General features: G+C 40.3%; 1 protein-coding gene across 1 annotated transcript; it reads left to right on the top strand.

Annotated features, from left to right (window-relative positions):
- Window positions 1-1,447: 1,447 nt before the first annotated feature.
- On the top strand, window positions 1,448-4,690 carry LOC108347797 (uncharacterized). Its single transcript, XM_017587213.2, has 2 exons — window positions 1,448-4,309; window positions 4,433-4,690. Exons 1-2 carry the CDS (start codon window positions 1,448-1,450, stop codon window positions 4,688-4,690), a joined length of 3,120 nt encoding a protein of 1,039 aa, XP_017442702.2.
- The last annotated feature ends 16,634 nt before the right edge of the window (window positions 4,691-21,324 follow it).

The raw sequence follows: 21,324 nt of genomic DNA, 5'->3' as shown, positions 1-21,324 counted from the left end.
TAATAGCGTTCGTCCTGAATTTAAATAGCGTTCGTCCTGAATGGAAATAGAGTTCGCCCATAAAGTTAATTAGCGCTCGTTCAAACAGTAAATTTATATCCGCTACCGCATTCGGTCATTGACTGGCGGGTAGTACCTTTTATAAATTCGTATCTAAAAGTCTTATGATGTCTTTATTCAATTAGATTTAATCTAATGTCCTTGAAATTTAAGTTATTCTAAGTATCAGTTGAATCGTTCTAGAATCAGTCATTTAAATGATGCAAGTGGTCATGACGTCCGTCATTGGAAGGACGTTCGTTTTCTTTCTGTCAGAAACGAGTGTCTCTCTCTCTGTACCACATTAACGTTCGTCCTCATTATGAAGGGGGCTGAACGTTCGTCTTTTTATGAAAGTGGAACTAAGAATGAAAATGTGATTTAAAGGGAATTATGAAAGGTGCGAATCATGTATAAGATGAAACTGTGATGTTGGAATTTTAACGAGCGTTCCAAGGAGGAACGTCTCTCTGATTTGAATGTGATGAGTTGTATAGTATGACCATGGTAAAATTGCTGATGGCTGTTCATCCTGATATTCCGTGAGTGCTCGTCCTCAAGTAGAGGGGAGTAGGTCATGTGTGGGAATGGCAGGAGGTCCTAGTCCTATTGAGTACTTTGGACTGATAGGGCTAACCTCGGGTGGCAGCTGATGAGTGTTTCCAGTTACCACACCACCCGAGTGCAAGAACGCCTGTAGTTACATGGATTCATACAGTCCGGACGGTCGGTCTTATGAGAGTTTGGATGATTTATTTTATGCTTTGATGTATTGTTAATTGTCGGGTATGTTAATCGCATATGTTAAATTGTTATATGGGTTGTATGGATTAAATTACTTAAGCTTACCCTGTGTCTCTTTCTTGTGTTGTCGTTCGTCCTTGAACGTTTGTCTTGTCTATGCAATGATCATCCGTGTGGATGTGAGCAGACGGGGAGGCGTTGCTTGAAGAAGCGCTGGAAGAAGAAAATTTGGAGGACGCCAATCTGGTTGAAGTAGAGGTTAAAGCCGAGCCCTAGAGCGCTCGTTAGTTGTAGCTTTCGTTTTATGTTCTGCTAGCTTTTGGACGTTCGGTTAAAGTTTGTAAAACCGTTCGTCTTTAAACTTTGAAATACTGCTGTATGGTATTTTACCCCTGTACGTAGGAACGTTCGGCTTTGTAATATTTTCGTGTTTAGTGTAAGACTGCGTGTTTTAACTGTTAAATGTAATTATCTCTAATCTATGGAAATTACTATATTTTGGGATGTTACATTAGTGGTATCAGAGCAGTTTTGTTCTTTTGAAGGACACTGTAGGTTATGAGTGCACTACGTTTTTGCTGTGTGCTTCATATGTGTTTAAATGAGTTATTTCTCAACTCTTTGAACATTACTAACGTTCATTTTCTCTGTGTCCAGAGAACACATGGCACCTAGACTTCCTCCGCCACCTCAACCCAACGAACCGGATACGTCCAATAGCGCTAGGTTGTTGGAGACGGTGATTGACAGACTTCAACAGCAGAATACCACCCTTATGGAGCAGAACGCTACACTGATGCAGCAAAATCAGGCAGCTATGCAGAGTCTGGAAGCCTCTCGATCCAACTCTGAGGCGACGCAGCGGCAGTTAATGGAAATATTGGCTGCAACCAGGGGCGCGGCAGGAGCGTCCTCTTCTAACGCTGCCCCGCCTACTGCTGAGTGGAGTTTAGAAAGTTTTCTCCAACACCATCCGGCCAAGTTCAGTGGGAAAGGTCTTCCGGATGAAGCGGATCAGTGGCTCAGGGATATGGAACGGATTTATAATGCTAAGAGGTGTCCGGATGACAACCGCTTAGCATTTACTGAATACTTGCTGACTGGTGAAGCAAGTCACTGGTGGACGAGCATGAAGGCGATCTTGACGGACGCTCATAGTCCCGTGAATTGGGCAGTTTTCAGGACGAAATTTTACGAAGAGTATTTCCCGGACAGCGTACGTTATGCTAAAGAAGTGGAGTTTCTACAATTGGTACAAGGAGGAATGTCGGTATCGGAATATACTAATAGATTCAAGCATTTGGTCCGTTTTAACACCATGGCTACGAGCGAAGAATGGCAATGCAGGAAGTTTGAAAACGGGCTGAGGAGCGACTTGAAGGTATTGATATCCAGCTTGTGCATTAGATCATTCCCTGCTATGGTTGAGAGGGCTAAGGTGTTAGAGAAGAACGTGGCTGAGGCCGAGCAACAGAAGAAGCAACAGTTGAGCAGGGGGCCGGTGTTATCAAGGAATAACTCTACTGTGAGACGACCCCCGTACGTTCGTCCAGGTCAATCTTCTGGTGGATCCCAAGCCTTGGCTACTGTCGGCCAATCTGGACAGCCAAGGAGTTTGACATGCTTCCAGTGTGGAGGACCGCACTTTAGGTGGGCTTGTCCTCAACTGAGTGGTGGAAAATACTGCACTAAGTGCAGAAGGAGCGGACACACGGATCAGGAGTGTAATATGGGAGGTCGTGCGGTAGCAAGACCGCTGAACGCTGGAAGAACACAGCAAGGTAGGGGAGGACGTGCGCAGGCAGTCGGACGAGTGTATGCTATCACGGGTGCTGAAGCTGCTAGTTCAGGTACACTCATCATCGGTAATTGTTTGCTGTTTGGAAAACCTTGCTGCGTGTTATATGATTCGGGGGCAACACATTCCTTCATCTCGAAGGCATGCGTTGAGAGGCTGGGGTTAGTGGAGAGTGAATTACAGTTCGACTTGGTGGTGTCAACCCCAGCGGCTGGTGGGATTAGAACATCTACTGGTTTCTTTAGATGTACTATAGAAGTTGAGGGGCGTAGATTCAAAGTCAATCTCATCTGCTTGCCTCTCCAAGGTTTAGAGGTAATTTTGGGGATGGATTGGTTGGCCACCAATCGCATTCTCATAGACTTTGGTAAGAAAGAATTAGTCTTTCCAGATGAAGGAGAAGAGGAGTTATCAGTGACGCTCGGTCAGCTGAAGGAGGATATAGTAGAGGGCGCCTACTGTTTCCTGATAATGACACACTCAGATGAGGAAATGGAAGGAGTGAAATGGGGACGATCGTCCCAGGATGAGCCGAATGGAGGACGATCGGTCATAGAGGAGTTTCCTGAAGTCTTTCCAGACGAGATACCTGGACTACCTCCTGTTCGTGAGGTTGAATTTACGATCGACCTGGTGACGACGGCAGCGCCAATATCGGTTCAACCATATAGAATGTCGCCTGCTGAGTTGGTTGAGCTCAAGAAGCAGATAGAAGAATTAATGGACAAGCAGTTCATCAGGCCGAGCGTATCGCCTTGGGGAGCGCCTGTGTTGTTAGTGAAGAAGAAGGATGGCAGCTCCAGGCTTTGCATTGACTACCGACAACTTAATAAGCTTACTATCAAGAACAAGTATCCACTCCCTCGTATTGACGATCTACTGGATCAGTTGCAGGGAGCGAGCGTATTCTCAAAGATTGATTTACGTTTGGGCTATCATCAAATTCGGGTGAAGGAAGGTGACATTCAGAAGACAGCCTTTAGGTCTCGTTACGGGCATTATGAGTATGTGGTAATGCCGTTCGGAGTAACGAACGCGCCAGCGATTTTCATGGATTACATGAATCGGATATTCCGACCCTACCTGGACAAGTTCGTAGTGGTCTTCATTGATGACATCCTGATTTACTCCAAGAGCCATGAAGAGCATGAGGAACATTTGCGGGTCGTACTTGGAGTGTTGAAGGAGAAGGAATTGTACGCCAAGTTGTCGAAGTGTGAATTTTGGATGAAGAGCGTGCAGTTCTTGGGGCATGTTGTGTCAGCCGAAGGAATTTCTGTGGACCCGGCAAAGGTACGAGCGGTTTTGGAGTGGGCGAGTCCGCGTTCGGTTACAGAAGTACGTAGCTTCGTTGGTCTTGCAGGCTACTATAGGCGTTTTATTGAAGGTTTTTCTAAGATAGTAGCACCACTAACACAGCTCACGCGCAAGGATCACCCGTTCGCTTGGACCGATCGGTGTGAAGAGAGTTTTCAGGAGCTTAAGCGGAAGTTGACGAGCGCTCCGGTTTTAGTGATTCCGGACACTGCCAAACCATTCGAAGTCTACCGCGATGCCTCTCATCAAGGTTTGGGCTGTGTACTGATGCAAGAGAGACGAGCAGTGGCGTACGCCTCTCGACAACTAAAAATTCACGAGAGGAACTATCCGACACACGACCTAGAGCTGGCAGCGGTCGTTTTTGCTTTGAAAATTTGGAGACATCATCTGTACGGAGCAACCTTTCTGGTTTTCAGTGATCACAAGAGTCTCAAGTACCTATTCGATCAAAAGGAGTTAAACATGAGGCAAAGGAGGTGGCTTGAGTTTCTAAAAGATTATGAGTTTGAGTTACTCTACCATCCGGGGAAGGCTAACGTAGTGGCGGACGTGCTAAGCAGGAAGTCGGTTCATGTTTCAGCTATGATGGTGAAAGAACTCAATCTGGTGGAAAGCTTTAGAGACCTAAGGTTGCAGTTCGAGTTGGAGACGAACAGTATTAAATGCTGCACCTTGAGGATAGCAAGTGATGTGTTTGATCGAATTAGAATGAAGCAACGTGAGGATGAAGAGCTGGTGAAGATACTAAACGCGCTCGGTACGGATCAAGCTAAGGAGTTCAATACGTGAACGGACGACATGTTGCGTTACCTGGGTAGGACGTGCGTTCCTAATGATGGCGAGCTGAAGCGAATCATATTAGAGGAAGCACATCATAGTCGTCTTAGCATACACCCTGGTATGACTAAGATGTACCAAGATCTTCGGAGTTCGTTCTGGTGGCCTGGAATGAAAAGTGATGTCGCTCGTTTTGTAGCGTCATGCTTGACTTGTCAAAGAGCTAAGGCGGAACACCAACGACCAGGCGGCCTACTCCAGCAGTTGGAGATTCCAGAGTGGAAGTGGGATAGCATCTCCATGGATTTTGTGACTCACCTACCGCGTATAATCAGAAACCATGACTCAATTTGGGTGATCGTGGATAGGTTAACTAAGAGCGCTCACTTCCTGGCCGTCAACTTGAAGATGTCCATGACTAACTTGGCAAAGCTTTACATCTGAGAGATCGTTCGTCTACATGGAGTGCCTTCAAGCATAGTTTCTGATCGAGACACGAGATTCACCTCTCGGTTCTGACAATCTCTGCAAGGTGAATTGGGGAGCAAGTTACAAATGAGTTCAGCGTACCATCCGCAGACAGACGGTCAATCTGAGAGGACCATCCAGACGCTCGAGGACCTACTGAGGACGTGCGTCCTAGATCACATGGGCGCCTGGGATGAGGTACTGCCGTTAGTAGAGTTCACCTACAACAACAGTTTCCAGTCCAGCATTGGTATGGCTCCTTTCGAGGCTCTTTATGGACGTAAGTGTCGCACACCACTTTGCTGGTTTCAAGAAGGAGAGAACGTATTGACTGGACCCGAACTCATACAACAAACGACGGAAAAGGTGAAGTTAATTCAAGAGAGATTGAAGACGTCAAGGAGCAGGCAGAAATCATATGCCGACAGGAGGAGGAGGCCGTTAGAGTTTCAAACTGGTGATCACGTGTTCCTTAGGCTTAATCCAACCACAGGAGTCGGCAAAGCCATGCGACCAAAGAAGTTATCCCCGAAGTTTGTCGGACCCTATCAAATACTAAGGAAGATTGGCCCAGTAGCGTACGAGCTAGCTTTACCTCCTCAATTATCCAACCTTCATCCTGTATTTCACGTTTCCCAACTTCGGAAATACATAGCCAATCCCTCGCACATATTGGAACTCGAGGACGTTCGTCTTCGTCAAGACCGAACGTTCGAAATGAAGCCAGTCCGTATTGAAGACGTTCGTATTAAGTATTACAAAGGGAAAGTCGTTCGTTTAGTAAAGATAGCTTGGGATGAGAAGACGGGCGACACTACTTGGGAAATAGAAGACGCCATGAAGGACTTGTACCCTCACCTATTTCCTGGTAAGTTTTACATTTTCGAGGACAAAAATTTTTGTAGTTAGGGAGAATGTGAGACCCCTAATAATTAGTAGCAATAAATCTCTGTCACGTCAAATTAATGCACACCACATCAACGCTTAACTCACTACAAACCCCCACCCTAATCTAAAAACCAGCCCTCTGACGTGCACAGAAACCCCACCCCATCATTTTCCCCTGAAGCATTAAAAGCGCACTTTGCACTGCATGCACGCACGCCACGTGTCACGGGAGAAGCTTCTGAAATCAGAAGTGGTGTGCAGGTGTCGGGCTGGGAGACGCTCGTCCGTCTTGACGAGGAAAGCAACAAAACTGAGATTTGAAAAACTCTCCCTCTCTCACCCGCACGCACACTTCATCTTCCTCAGAACCTAAACCTCCATTTTTCTCCACCTTCTCTCTAGAACTTTCCAAACTTCTCTCTACTGTTACTCATTCCTTGCTACTCCGATCAATTTTCAGAGACCGTGGGGACGTTCACGGACCAGTGAGCTTCATTTTGATCCGAACCCCTTCTGATTCTGTAACCGATAAGTTTCGAACCACACCCTAGTTTCTGGGGTTAATGCGAACCCTATTTCAGTTGCATGCAAAGTTATAAACTGAGTTTTCTGAGTTTTCTTTGGTTAGACTTAGTTAAGGAGCGTAAGAAAGATCTCGGAGGGTAGAAAGCCATAGTTGGGCAAATTCAAGTTATACTGTTAAACGTGTACTGCTATCCAGGTAAGGGAAGCTTTAGTAATTTAATTGATATTGTATAATGTGTGTGAAAACATGAAGTGTACTGGATGTATGAAATGCATGATGTTTAATTGTGATTTAATGAACCCTGTTGTACTGGTTGTGTATGAGTGATATTGTATGAACTGTATGTTGAGACTGAAACGTATGAATTGGAAAATGGAGGATTTTTGTAAGTTATGTATGATAATATGAATTCTGTAATGTATGAGATTATGGTGGGAAGAAATTATAAGATTATGAATCGTATGAAAAATGTGAAGTTATTGTAGATGAAAAATCTGGAAAATATAATAGTCCTAACTTTGATAATACACACTCGTCATCGAACGGTCTTCTACCGTTCGGCTTTTCCTGAAAATGATTTAGAATAAGAGTTCTTTCATTTGGAAAGGATTCGGCTTAAGAACGAGCGTCCTCTTGTGAAAGTCTAGGTTTGAGCGTTCGGCTCATCCTAGTGACGTCCAACGATTTTAAATAATTGAACTCAGATTTGTAACGCTCGGTCTTACATCGAGCGTTCGTTCTAATTAGTGTTCGGTCATCTACTGAGCGTTCGTCCAAATGGGCTCTCGGTCTTGTATCGAGCGTTCGTCCTAAGTGGCGCTCGGTCTCATACCGAACGCTCGTCTTTTCCGTAAATTGCAACGAGCGATAATAGCGTTCGTCCTGAATTTAAATAGCGTTCGTCCTGAATGGAAATAGCGTTCGCCCATAAAGTTAATTAGCGCTCGTTCAAACAGTAAATTTATATCCGCTACCGCGTTCGGTCATTGACTGGCGGGTAGTACCTTTTATAAATTCGTATCTAAAAGTCTTATGATGTCTTTATTCAATTAGATTTAATCTAATGTCCTTGAAATTTAAGTTATTCTAAGTATCAGTTGAATCGTTCTAGAATCAGTCATTTAAATGATGCAAGTGGTCATGACGTCCGTCATTGGAAGGACGTTCGTTTTCTTTCTGTCAGAAACGAGTGTCTCTCTCTCTGTACCACATTAACGTTCGTCCTCATTATGAAGGGGGCTGAACGTTCGTCTTTTTATGAAAGTGGAACTAAGAATGAAAATGTGATTTAAAGGGAATTATGAAAGGTGCGAATCATGTATAAGATGAAACTGTGATGTTGGAATTTTAACGAGCGTTCCAAGGAGGAACGTCTCTCTGATTTGAATGTGATGAGTTGTATAGTATGACCATGGTAAAATTGCTGATGGCTGTTCATCCTGATATTCCGTGAGTGCTCGTCCTCAAGTAGAGGGGAGTAGGTCATGTGTGGGAATGGCAGGAGGTCCTAGTCCTATTGAGTACTTTGGACTGATAGGGCTAACCTCGGGTGGCAGCTGATGAGTGTTTCCAGTTACCACACCACCCGAGTGCAAGAACGCCTGTAGTTACATGGATTCATACAGTCCGGACGGTCGGTCTTATGAGAGTTTGGATGATTTATTTTATGCTTTGATGTATTGTTAATTGTCGGGTATGTTAATCGCATATGTTAAATTGTTATATGGGTTGTATGGATTAAATTACTTAAGCTTACCCTGTGTCTCTTTCTTGTGTTGTCGTTCGTCCTTGAACGTTTGTCTTGTCTATGCAATGATCATCCGTGTGGATGTGAGCAGACGGGGAGGCGTTGCTTGAAGAAGCGCTGGAAGAAGAAAATTTGGAGGACGCCAATCTAGTTGAAGTAGAGGTTAAAGCCGAGCCCTAGAGCGCTCGTTAGTTGTAGCTTTCGTTTTATGTTCTGCTAGCTTTTGGACGTTCGGTTAAAGTTTGTAAAACCGTTCGTCTTTAAACTTTGAAATACTGCTGTATGGTATTTTACCCCTGTACGTAGGAACGTTCGGCTTTGTAATATTTTCGTGTTTAGTGTAAGACTGCGTGTTTTAACTGTTAAATGTAATTATCTCTAATCTATGGAAATTACTATATTTTGGGATGTTACACCACCATAGTTTATTATGGAAAACTACGGAAAAACCATAAAATAATAAGACACGGTCCACGAAAACCAGATTCTGGGTTCGGGAGTCGGTTATGTGTAGGGAAGGTATTAGCACCCTACAACGCCTGCCCGAAGGCAGTACCTTTAACTAAATGCACGAATATGATGTGGTTTTCAAAATGTTTAACTATTCCCTAAAATAAAATTCTAAATAAACAAAATATATTTTTTTAGTTTTTTGGGCCCGACAAGGATTGACCTTGCTCCTACGTATTCTCATTCAAAATGAGAAATCAGGGTTACGTAGTTCTTTTGAATCTATTTCAGAAATTTGTTTGGAAATTGTTTGAAAATTTTGTTTGGAAATGATTTTGGATTTTTGGGAAGTGAACCTGACAAGTACTAGCCTTGCTCCTACGTATCTCCACTTTTGATGGAGAATCAAGGATCACGTAGTTCTAGCTAGGAAGATTGTTTGTTGTTTAAAATTGCTGATGTTTTTGGGTTTTTTGAAGATTTTATACTTTTTTTTTTGTATTTTACTTAAGGAAAAGAAAAGGTTTTTAGCACAAGGACGATGCGCGCGATCACACATGTGCCTAAACCTTTAAAACATACTTTTGTAATTTTAATTAAGAAAGAGAAAAGGTTTTCAGCACAAGGACGATGCGTGCGATCACACATGTGCCAAAACCTTTAAAACATATTTTTTGTAATTTTAATTAAGAAAGGGAAAAGGTTTTTAGCACAAGGACGATGTGTGCGATCACACATGTGCCTAAACCTTTAAAATATATTTTTTTGTATTTTTTATAAAAGAAAGGGAAAACGTTTTTAGCACGAGGACGATGCGAGCGATCACACACGTGCCTAACCCTTAAAATATTTTTTTTTGTATTTTTTATTTAAGAAAGGGAAAAGGTTTTTAGCACAAGGATGATGCGTGCGATCACACATGTGCCTAAACCTTTAAAATATATTTTTTATAATTTTAGGAAAGAAGAAGAAAAGGTTTTAGCACAAGGACGATGCGTGCGATCACACATGTGCCTAAACCTTTTAAAATATTTTTGTTATTTTATTTTTTATGTGTATATAAGTAAAATTATTATATATATATTTTGAAATAAGTGGATATTTAAAAAAGATAAATAAAATAAAATAAAATAAAATGAAATGAAATAAGATGAATAAAAAGGAAAAAAAATAATAAAAAAAACAACAGGGGTGCCAAAATAAATAAAAAGGGGTGTCGAACGGTCGGTCGAAAAGTTTGGATAACGAGCGCTCGTTCGTTTGGATAACGAGCGCTCGTTGGTGAGAAGGTTGAACGGACGCCGGGAAAGGCTTAAGGTTAACGAGCGCTCGTTCGTTTGGATAACGAGCGTTCGTTGGTGAGAAGGTTGAATGGTCAGTCGAGAAAGGCTTAAGGTTAATGAGCGCTCGTTCGTTTGGATAACGAGCGCTCGTTGGTGAGAGGGTTGAATGGTCAGTCGAGCGCTCGTTCGTTTGGATAACGAGCGCTCGTTGGTGAGAGGGTTGAATGGTAAGTCGAGAAAGGCTTAAGGTTAATGAGCGCTCGTTCGTTTGGATAACGAGCGCTCGTTTGTGAGAATAACGAGCGCTCGTTCGTTTACTACTGGGCTTGGCCCACCGGGATAATTTCTAACCTAGAATTCCCTTAGGGGTTCTGCCTTCCCATTCTCATTCTCTCCCTCTCTTCTCCTCGTTGCGCACGACGGAGGAACTCTAGCGTCCCTGTTCCATGCCGTCGCTGCCCTCGACAGAGCCACCGCCACCACGGTCGGACCTACCACTACCGGTGGTTATGCCGAAAAATGTTTTGGATTTTAGAAGTTTTGATCTGCTGTTGTGGTGTGCTTTATGGTTTCTGTTGTGTGCGTGTGTTTCCCGTTCAAAGATTCAACTCCCTCGGTGGTGATTAGAGATGAGAGAAGGCTTGATGGCTTAGTCCCAATATCTGGTTTGGCTGTTAGTTTCATTTGAAGCAAGTGAAGGTTGAATAGAGCACGGGAACCTGTTGGTTTCATTTTGCAGTGTTCTCTGTGAGTTTCTCACTTAATGATTCAATTTTATTGTCGATTGGAGTGAACAGAGGCGCTGAAGGCTATGGAAAATGGGAGAGCTCGTGATGCTCGGTGGTTACGAAACGGATTGACACCAAAGGGATTTTTCAGAGCTCCAATGTGTAGGGGTGCTTAGGTAAAAGGTGATGAAGGTTTTCGGTAAGAATGTAGAATGGAGAAAGGGAAAGACTCCTACCACAATACATACCCAAACAAAGCGACCTCAAGCATAAAATGAAATAATGCAGCAAGCAAGCTTACATGACTATGTCTACACGAGTGAGCAAGGTGTACTTACCTCTTGGAGCTCTGCTTGCCTTCGTCAGCTTCGTCTCCGGTGATCTCTCCCCTTCTTCCTAGCCGACCTCTTTCTTTCTTTGCGGGTGAAAAAATGCTGGATGCTCTGGATGATGATCGAAGATGAAGGTCCGAAGAAGCAGTGTCCAATCCTCCTCTCCTTTCTCTCCAAAACCAGAATAATAATCCCCTCCCTCTGCTCTCTCTCCATGTGTTTTTGATCCTTCTCTGTGCCCCGTATCAAAATCCCCTTGTACCGATCTCGTACATCCCAAAACGTCTCTGCCATCCCAAAACGTCTCTGCCATCATCCGCGTACTCTGTAAAACGGTTTCTGCTCCCCTTCATTCCAACATCACGACCTTGTCCCCCAATCAGAAACCTTCTTTTCCCTTTTTCATCATTTTTACTAAAAGACAAAAATGTCTTTTTCTCTTTTTTTTTAGTTATATAATATTAGAACAAAATAGAATATAAATGGAATAAAACTAAAAAAAACAAAAATAAAAATACAAATAAAAATAAAATAAAATAATAATAATAATAATAAAAAGAGAAGAAAAGAAAAAGAATAAGTAAAGTGAGAAATAAAAATAAAAATAAAAATAAAAATAAAAATAAAAATAGGAACATAAACTACAGTAAAAGCCAAAAAATCAATCCGGACGAAATTTGGTATTGACATTGAGATACATGTTTTCTTTCATCATTAGTTAGGGTTTTTCCTCTTTGCTCAAAGCATGCATTGTTTAACTCATTCGATATCATGATTATTGATTTTTGTGATATGGACACATACGGTAAAATCTAGATCCAGGGAATTTCTCCCAAAACTAATATCGCCTAGACATAGGGATATGAGGTTGGTTGCCTTTAAGCTTCTGTGCTTCAGAATTAATTATTAGGGATGCTAGGAATTGTATGAACTCGTAATTAAGGATTGGCTTTCTTGCAAGGTGATTTAGAGAGTGGCATTAACATTGATGAAAAGAATGATGAATTCCTAAAAGTATATGAGAGTGGATAAGATGAAATTGATTACCCCAACAACATTGGGGCGATGTGTTACAAATGAAGAAGTTGAAGGATTTCTCTGGCATTGCCATGATTCATCTTATGGAGGACATTTCAATGGAGAAAGAACAACATCAAAAGTTCTCCAATCAGGTTTTTATTGGCCTACTTTATTTAAAGATGCTCATAATCATGCCAGGAATTGTGACAGGTGTCAAAGAACTGGAAATATTTCAAGACGTCATGAAATGCCATTACAGGGCATTCTAGAAGTTGAAATCTTTGATTGCTGGGGCATTGATTTTATAGGACCATTTCCACCATCTTTCAACAATGAATACATCTTGGTGGTAGTAGACTATGTGAGTAAATGGGTAGAAGCATTGGCGTGTCCTAAAAATGATGCAAGCACTGTGATTAAATTTCTAAAGAAGCAAATCTTTACACGCTTTGGAACTCCTAGAGTACTTATTAGTGACGGAGAATCTCATTTTTGCAATTATCAGCTATCTAAGGTACTCAAACATTATGGTGTGAGACATAAGGTAGCTGCACCTTATCATCCACAGACTAATGGGCAAGCTGAAGTATCTAAAAGAGAAATCAAGCGAATATTGGAGAAAACAGTTGCTACGTCAATAAAGGATTGGTCACATAAACTTGATGATGCTCTCTGGGCATATAGGACTGCAATGTAGACATCTATGGGTTTATCACCTTATCAGCTTGTCTATGGGAAAGCATGTCATTTACCAGTAGAGATGGAGCATAAAGCCTTATGGGCGCTTAAATTTTTGAATTTTGATCCTTCTGAAACTCACAATAAGCGTAGAAGGCAAATGTTGGAACTTGAAGAGATGTGGTTGCATGCATATGATTCATCCAAAAACTACAAAGAAAAGGTAAAACTCTATCTTGACAGGAAGTTGATAAAGAAAATTTTCAATCCAGGACAGCAGGTACTATTGTTCAATTCAAGATTGAAGCTGTTTCCTGGAGAGTTGAAATCAAAATCGTTTGGGCCATTCTAAGTGAAGAATGTGCGTCCACATGGCGCAATTGAATTAGTTAATCCAACTGCTAGTGACCAACAAAGAAGTTGGGTGGTGAACGGTCAACGTCTGAAGCATTATTTAGGAGGAGAAGTAGAGCAATTATCCACAGTGATGAAGTTGGCGGATCCTTGAACTATTTTGGGTCAAGCTCGTGACGTTAAACAAGCATTTACTGGGAGGCAACCTAGTGTTTTGTAATATTGAACTTATTTGCTTTTGTTTTTAGAATATGGTTGTTGTACTCAATTTGAAACTTGTCTGTTATGATGGTTTGCTTATGACTTATTGCATGATGAGTATTGCTTGATGATGTTTGGATCTTGATTGATGTTGAGAATGTGCACATTATATGCTTATACAGGTGGTTCACTAGCTATGTGAACAAATGCATGATGTTATGATTGTGATTATGATGCTAAGCAGGATGTGTATGTGGAATGTGAATGAGCTTATATGTGACATTTTGAGCTCCAGAGTTGTTGTTGAATGTTATTACTTTGAAAGCGTGAATGACTTTGCCCAGGTTTTCTATGATTGAATCACTTGCTTGTTTGCATCATATGATCAAGGCCATTTGTTGGTACCTGATGACAAATTTATGAACACCAAAAACGGTGCCACAAACTTATTTTAACAATCGGCAAGTGTGACCGAATCGTTCAAGTAATAAAACTCGGTAAGACCAAGTATCGTTTTCCCAAAGGACTCACGACCTAGTTAGTTATCTAATTCGTTGATTATTTAAGACTTGTGAACGATTGATTGTAGTTTTAATGCAAAAGACAGTAATTAAACATGCATGCATGAATGTAATCAATGGCAAAAAGAGTAAAACAAACACGGAATGAATTATATGGATGAGTATGTTGTTGGGGTTATCAATTTCATCTTATCCACTCTCATATATTTTAGGAATTCAACAATCTTTTCATCAATGTTAATGCCACTCTCTAAATCACCTTGTCAAGAAGGTCTATCCTTAATTACGAGTTCATACAATTCCTAGCATTCCTAGTAATTAGTTCTGAAGTGCAGGAGCTTAAAGGCAACCAATATACTATTGGGAGAAATTCCCCGGATCTAGACTTCCCCGTACGTTCCCATATGGACAAAATCAATGATCATGACATCGAATGAGTTAAACAATGCATGCTTTGAGCAAAGAGGAAAAACCCTAACTAATGATGAAAGAAAGCATATATCTCAATTAAGATGTTTAAACACAAATTCCATATATGAGAGTTTCACAAGATTACATTGATCCCCCAACAACAATACAAGGTTTAGTTCACCATATTCATGGTGAATCTAGATGAACAATGATGAAAGAATGAAAAATAAAACCTTAGAAAGGTAGAGAGGTAGCCTGAGCATCTAAGATCTTCCTTCAAAAGGGTGGAAAAGAGAGTGTTTGCTTCGTCGCAGCCAAAGATACAAACCCTAGGAAACCCTAAAGCTTATATACTATTCGTAAATTACAGAAAATTAGGCCCAAGCCCATAAAAGTGCCGCTCAGCGGTAAGTGCGCGAGCTCGATTCTTCCCCTCAGCGGCCATTTCACCCCTCAGCGGAGCCAACGCGAGTTACTGAGTGCCGCTCAGCGGTAAACTACCGCTGAGCGGTGGTTGCGGTAAACTACCGCTGAGCGGTGGTTGCGGTTTCTCCTTTTGCACTTTTTGATGTCTTTTCTGATTTCATTCCTGTTCTTCTTCACATCTTTCACAAAATTCACCTTAAAACCTTCTTAAAACACTGAAATCAAGCATAAACCTGTCCAGCTCTCTTATTTCTGAAAATATAACGAAAAACATGATTTCAAGCTAATTTCTAAGTGTTAAAGGTTTCTTTTAGTATCAAATTTGAACATGAAAATAACAGTTTTTCAACTGTTATCACAACCCCAAACTTAGAACTTTGCTTGTCCTCAAGCAAACAAAATGTAACTCAATCTTCTACCAATCAATATAATGGTTCACTCCTTCAAAAATCCTCTTTTCAAGATAAATAAAAACTTCAATCAAACTCATGACAAACATTTCAATCAAGATGTGCACATGCTTTGGGTGTTCACAAAATCACTTAATATCGAACACATGCTATTCACAAAGAAAGTTGGGAATACTTAAGATTGGTTGTGTTTAGATGATTCTCTTAACTCAAGGGTTTTGTGATCCAGAAAAACCAATTGTTATTGTTAGCGCAGCCACATTATAAGCCATTGAAAAGTCCTTGTGATGATGCTTGCTTGTAAATGTTTTTGATTATGGTTAAATGAAAGGCAAAGTTGATTCATGTGACATTGTGATAGTAAAGTGAATGAGTAAATACCTCCTATACACTTGTGTGTTTGAGTGAAACACTTTATCTAGTGAGGATAGATTCCATGAACACATAAGAACATCTTTGCTTAGTTGATTGATCATTCATGAAATTAGCATTTGTTGAATATTATGTGATTAAGTGAACACTGAAAGCATATGCACATCTTCATTGAAGTCTTGTTGATGAGCTAAATTGAGTATTTACTTATCTTGAAAGAATGATTTTTGAATGTGGTGAACCATTGAATGGATTGGTAGAAGATTGAGTTACATCTTATTTGCTTGAGGACAAGCAAAGTTCTAAGTTTGGGGTTGTGATAACAGTTGAAAAAATGTTATTTTTATACCTAAAATTGACTTCAATACAACCTTTATGACTTTGAAATTAGCTTGAACTCATGATTTTGTTGAATTATTGGAAATAATAGAGTTGTAGAGGTTTTATGCTTGATTTCCTTGTTTTTGTAGGTTTTTAGATGAAATTGATGAAAGAAGTGAAAAGGAATGGAGATGGAATCAGAAAAGGACACAAAAAGTGCAAAAGAGGAGAAAACGCAAATACCCCTAAGCACCAATTACCGCTGAGCGGCACTCTCAAAGACCCGTTGGCACCGTTAAGGGGAGAAAAGCTGCTGAGGGGAAGAACTGGTCACGCGTGACTACCGTTGAGCGGCACTTTTCTAGGCTTGGGCCAACTTTTCTGTATTTTTTAGAATATTATATAAGCTTTAGGACGTTCTAGGGTTTGTATCTTTGGCTGGGACGAAGCAAAAACGCACTCTTTCACCCCTTGGAGGACGATTTTGGATGCTAAGGCTCCTTTCTCAACTTTCTTGGGTTCTATCCTTCACTTTTCCATTGTATTTCATCTAGTTTCACCATGAATATTGTGAACTAACCTTATTTTGTTGTTGGGAAATCAATGTAAATCCTTAGAAACTTCTTGTATGGAATTTGTTCTTCAAAATCATCTATATGATACACGCTTTCTTTCATTAATAGTTAGGGTTTTTCCTCTTTACTCAAAGCATGCATTGTTTGACTCATTCGATGTCATGATTATTGGTTTTATCGATATGGGAACGTATGGGGAAATCTAGATGTGGGGAATCTCTCCCAACAGTATATTACAAACCTAGACATAGGAGTATGATGGTTGGTTGCCTTTAAGCTTCTGTTCACTATAATGCATGATTAGTTATTAGGGAGACAAGACATTGTAAACTAGTAATTATGATTAGGCTTTCTTTGCCAAGGAATCGGGTTTAAAGTAATTTAGAAAGTGGCATTAACATTAATGAAAAGAATGATGAGTTCCTAAATACAAGAGAGTGGAAAGGATGAAATTGATAAACCCCAACATATTGATCAATATATTTCAATTCACGTGTTTTGTTTCTTCTTGCCCATTGATCATCACATGCATACATATTTACTTTTCAGTCTTTAGCATTTGAAACTTACAATAATTTGTTCTCAAGTTTTAATTAATCAATAAATCACATAATTGTCTAGGCCGTGAGTCTCTTGGGAAATGATACTCGGTCTTACCAGGATTATTACTTGATACGATTCGGTTACACTTGCCGAGCATTAAACAAGTTTTTGGCACCGTTGCCGGGGACTCGTGGTTTAACTAGTCTATTTGTGTGATTTTTGATTATTTTTGACTTGTTGTGAATTTTATTCTTCTGTTTTCTATTTTTTATTTTTCGGTTTTAATTTTTTATCTTCTTATCTTTTCATTTATATCTTTTGATTATTTCTTCTCTTTTCTATCTTTTTGTGCTAACAAAATTTTTCTAGGGTTTTGTTTCCTTGTGTATGGAGGTAATATTCAGACTAGAAGCAAAAAGATTTCTGAACCTCTTCTTGAAGGCCTGGACGAAAGTAGAAGGAGGACTAGAATTAGAACTTCACGAGAACTATTCCCTTCTCCTAAGACACTTTTACAACCTTCTCCACAAAGGTCTTACCATAGCACTGAAAATATGGAAGAGGAGAATAATGCTAGACGAACTCTTGCAGATTACACTACTTTGGTTGGCCCTAAACATTTTAACAGTATAGCAAGGCTGATGGTCAATGCTACAAACATGGAGGTGAAACCAGCGTTGATACAGTTGGTGAAAAGCAATCAGTTTAATGGGCTATCACATGAAAGCCCGTATGAACATCGCACCACCTTCATTGAAATCTATAACACTGTGAAGATAAATGGAGTGCCAGATGAAGCAATCAAGCTTAGCTTGTTTCCTTTCTCATTGGGAGGCAATTCTAAGTTGTGGTTAAATTCTTTTCTAGAAGGTAGTTTTACAAAATGGGAAGTTGTGGTTACAAAGTTTTTGAACAAATACTTCCCACAATCTAAAGTCAACAAAGTGAAGCAAGAAATCTCTTCTTTCAGACAAGGCATGGAGGAGAGATTAGGTCAAGCATGGGACAGGTACAAAAGCTTATTGAGAAAGACCCCCATGCACGGTTTTGATGAAGCAGCAATAGTTCTACTTTTCCTTGGAGGTCTTGGTTCACAAACCAAGTTGATGCTAGATGCCTTAGCTAGAGGTAATATTAAATGTAAAACTCCAGAGGAAGCAATAGAATTGATAGAGAACATGACTGCTAATGACAATGAAATGCATAGTGAAAGAGGAGCTTCATGGTAAATGGGGTGGTGACCATATTAATGGTAAATGTGCTTTTCTAGTGGAGGCCCTAGAAGATGTAAACTTCATGAACAATTAATTTCCATACCGCCAAGGTAATTTCAATCAAGGGTGGAAATCTCACCCAAGCATGGGTCCAGGTCAGGGACAATCTGGACAAGCTGGACAATTTAATAGGCCACAACAACAACCATCATTATGGCAACAAATGTCTACACTCACTGAAAAACATACAAAGTCGGAAGAAGCTCTTAACCAGTTTATGCAGGTAACCATCTCCAATCATAACAACACTCAAGCAACCCTTAGAAGTATGGAGATGCAAATCGGACAGTTAACTAAGAAGTTGGAAGAAAGGCATGATCAGAGTTTTGGGGCTAATACTAAGGTTAACCCTAAAGAAGAGTGTAGACTTCTAGTGAGTGTAGATGCTGAAAGAGTTGAGCTAGAAAGAAAAGAAGAGAAAGAAAAGAGAGTAGAGGAAAAAGAAAAGAGAGTAGAGAGAAAAGAAAAAGAAGAGAGAGAAGAGATAAAAATTGAAGATATTCTTCCTTTTCCAACACATTCTGAGAGATTAGAGAAAGAAAGACAATTTGGGCATTTTACAGAAATATTCAAACAATTGGAGGGTGATTTACCTTTGAAGGAGATATTGCAACAAATTGCAAATTATACAAAACCCATAGAACAAGTCTCCACAAAGAAAAGACAGAGAAGAGGAGACAAATGATTACAAAGTGATCAAGAAGAAGCTACTCCCTCCAAAAGAGAAAGATCTAGGAAGTTTCTTCATTCCATGTGTAATAGAAAAGAAAAAGGTAAATAAAGCCCTACATGATTTAGGGTCAAGCGTTAATTTAATGCCTTATTCTTTACTTGAACAAATGGGTGATCTTAAAGTCATGCCTATAAAGATGAATTTGTTAATGGTGGATGACTCTTCACACTACTGGAAAAGCGCGATTTACAGACGGCCTTTTACCGAAGGCTTTGAAGCCTTCGGTATTAAGATGATTACCGAAGGCTTTTAAGTCGTCGGTAACTCCCTAATTAATTTAAGTCCCAAATTGGGTTCTTCGTGCCCCAATTTCATTTTACTTCAACTTCGTCGTTTTTGTCTGTGTCATCCCTCTCTGCAAACACTTCCCTCCCTTGCTTCAAGCTCCGTTAGTTTGTCGGTCAGTCACCGGTGGTGGTCCGTGACGGTGGTGAGTGGTTCGGTCATTGCTCTTCGTTCACGGTGTGTGGTTGTTTGGGGAGTGTTGGGCAAGGGTTCGTCGTGGGTTGGTTGGTTCGTTGACGGCTGGTGGTGTGGAGGTTGAGGGACATTGTCGGAGGGGCCGTTGTGGGCTGTTGTCGCTGTCGTGCTCAGTGAAGCGGTATCTTGGTAGAGGTAAGTTCCACACAACTTCATTCACACTGTGATGTTCATATTGGTGAAGCGTAGACAGTGTTGCTGCCTTCATCTACTTTTCATTCACTTGTTAGTATTACTCTGTGTAGGAACTTGGTTGAGGGACTTCGTTGGAGTGGCCATTGTGGGGTGTCACCGTCGTGGTGTGCAAAGGTTGCATCGTCAACGGCTATCTCGGTTGAGGTAAGTTGTGCTTTTACAGATTCATTATGAGTTATGATGTGATCTTGAATTGTTTGATGTTGTTGTGGCTTGATTGTATGATGTTGTTTGATTGAGAAAGATTGGTTTTTAATTGGAATGAGGGGCAAGGAATTGGCATGCCAGTGAGAAGGTTTAAATAACCTTAACCGTAGTTTAGGGAAAATAAAAGCAAACGAGGTGGTGAAGCTTGAGCAATAGTGCCAATTGTTGTAACTGTTGCTTTTGCTTCTAATGCCTTCAACTATGAACCTTTCAACCTCTAACCTCCCTTTGATTTGCTTCCAATCAACGTACACATAATGTTATATATTGTAAATGGTTGATACTATAGCAGTAGGTAGCAGTCCAAACTAGAACTCCTAGTAACAAGTCAACTCATGCATCATCCAATAGTTTTTGGTGCCTTTGCCTTCTCCACCTTGTGAGTAGAGTAGTTTGTCTATGCCGGTTGCTTTGCAGAACCCAGACCCAGTCACTCTATCAGGCCTGATGCTATTCCTATACTTCCTTCCTTTTCTGCAGAAAAAGTACTCCTTCTGTCCTGCACTCTCATTGCTCTCTGCTTACACACAAAAGCTTGTTCTGAATAGTATTAGTCCAATTCATTATATCATGGTGTATGTTGTTGGTTCTGAAATTTCAGGGTATTATTCACTTTATATTTTTGTTACAAAAGTATGTTAAATATTAAATTTGGTTCAAGTTTATAATATAAGAATCTACTACGAAATCCTCAAAGGTTATAATTATATCATACATATAGATGAAAAGCCTTCCATGATATTTTCAGACACTTTTCTAGAAAGTTTTCCTCATCACCATTATTCCACAAGCTTTCCCTTCAGAATCCTCTTAAAAGGACCTGATGTGACTGTCATTCTCAGTTTTTGACTGTAAATATTTACTAAATCAAATGATGCAATGTGAAATCATTAAAAAGGAAGAGACTGCCACTTGTTTATGGAGTTGTATGCACTAAATGTGAAACCATGAAAAAGGTTCTAGATTAGGGCAAAAATGAAAAGGATGGAGGGGTGTTAAGCATTGTCATTATACTATAGGAGGGTTCTTTTAGTGGCACAGCCTCTGTTTGAGAATCAAGTGTTAGCTAATTAGAAGAATTGATGGTGTTTTGTTTTACGTTATTATATATATTGATAATAATCCTAATTATTATGAGGAAATGTGTATGGTAGTGTGTATACTAAAGCACTGGTTTTGTTGGTAAAAGAAGGAGATGTGGTTGAGATAATAATAATTGTTAGGGGAAAAGTAATGAGTTTGATGAGAGTTTGGGCCTCCTGGGTTATGAGTGGTAGAAACGTGAAGCATCATGGTTGACAGAGGGTGGTATTTTGGATGTGTCTATTTTTCTTCTATGAGTGAATTTGTGAAACAGTTGATGTGTGGCCCCCTTCAACTTCCCCCATTCAAATTTTTTTTTTGGACTTTGCTTCCATCAATCTATGTTATGGAATTCTGGCCTCCATCTTTCTCAAATTACTCTTTCATCCACTCCCACACTTCTGTACTGTACTTTTTTTA

This window comes from Vigna angularis, chromosome 10, assembly GCF_016808095.1.
Source record: "Vigna angularis cultivar LongXiaoDou No.4 chromosome 10, ASM1680809v1, whole genome shotgun sequence".
Taxonomy (NCBI): domain Eukaryota; kingdom Viridiplantae; phylum Streptophyta; class Magnoliopsida; order Fabales; family Fabaceae; genus Vigna; species Vigna angularis.
The sequence above is the reverse complement of the archived record's forward strand: the minus strand, read 5'-3'. Positions and strand labels throughout refer to the sequence as shown.

What these genes read in the sequence shown, in the direction of transcription:
- LOC108347797 (XM_017587213.2), top strand. Translation starts at nt 1,448, where the DNA reads ATGGCACCTAGACTTCCTCCGCCACCTCAACCCAACGAACCGGATACG. An exon ending in TGTACGGAGCAACCTTTCTG is followed by an intron (nt 4,310 to 4,432) that starts GTTTTCAGTGAT and finishes CATCCGGGGAAG; the next exon opens with GCTAACGTAGTGGCGGACGT.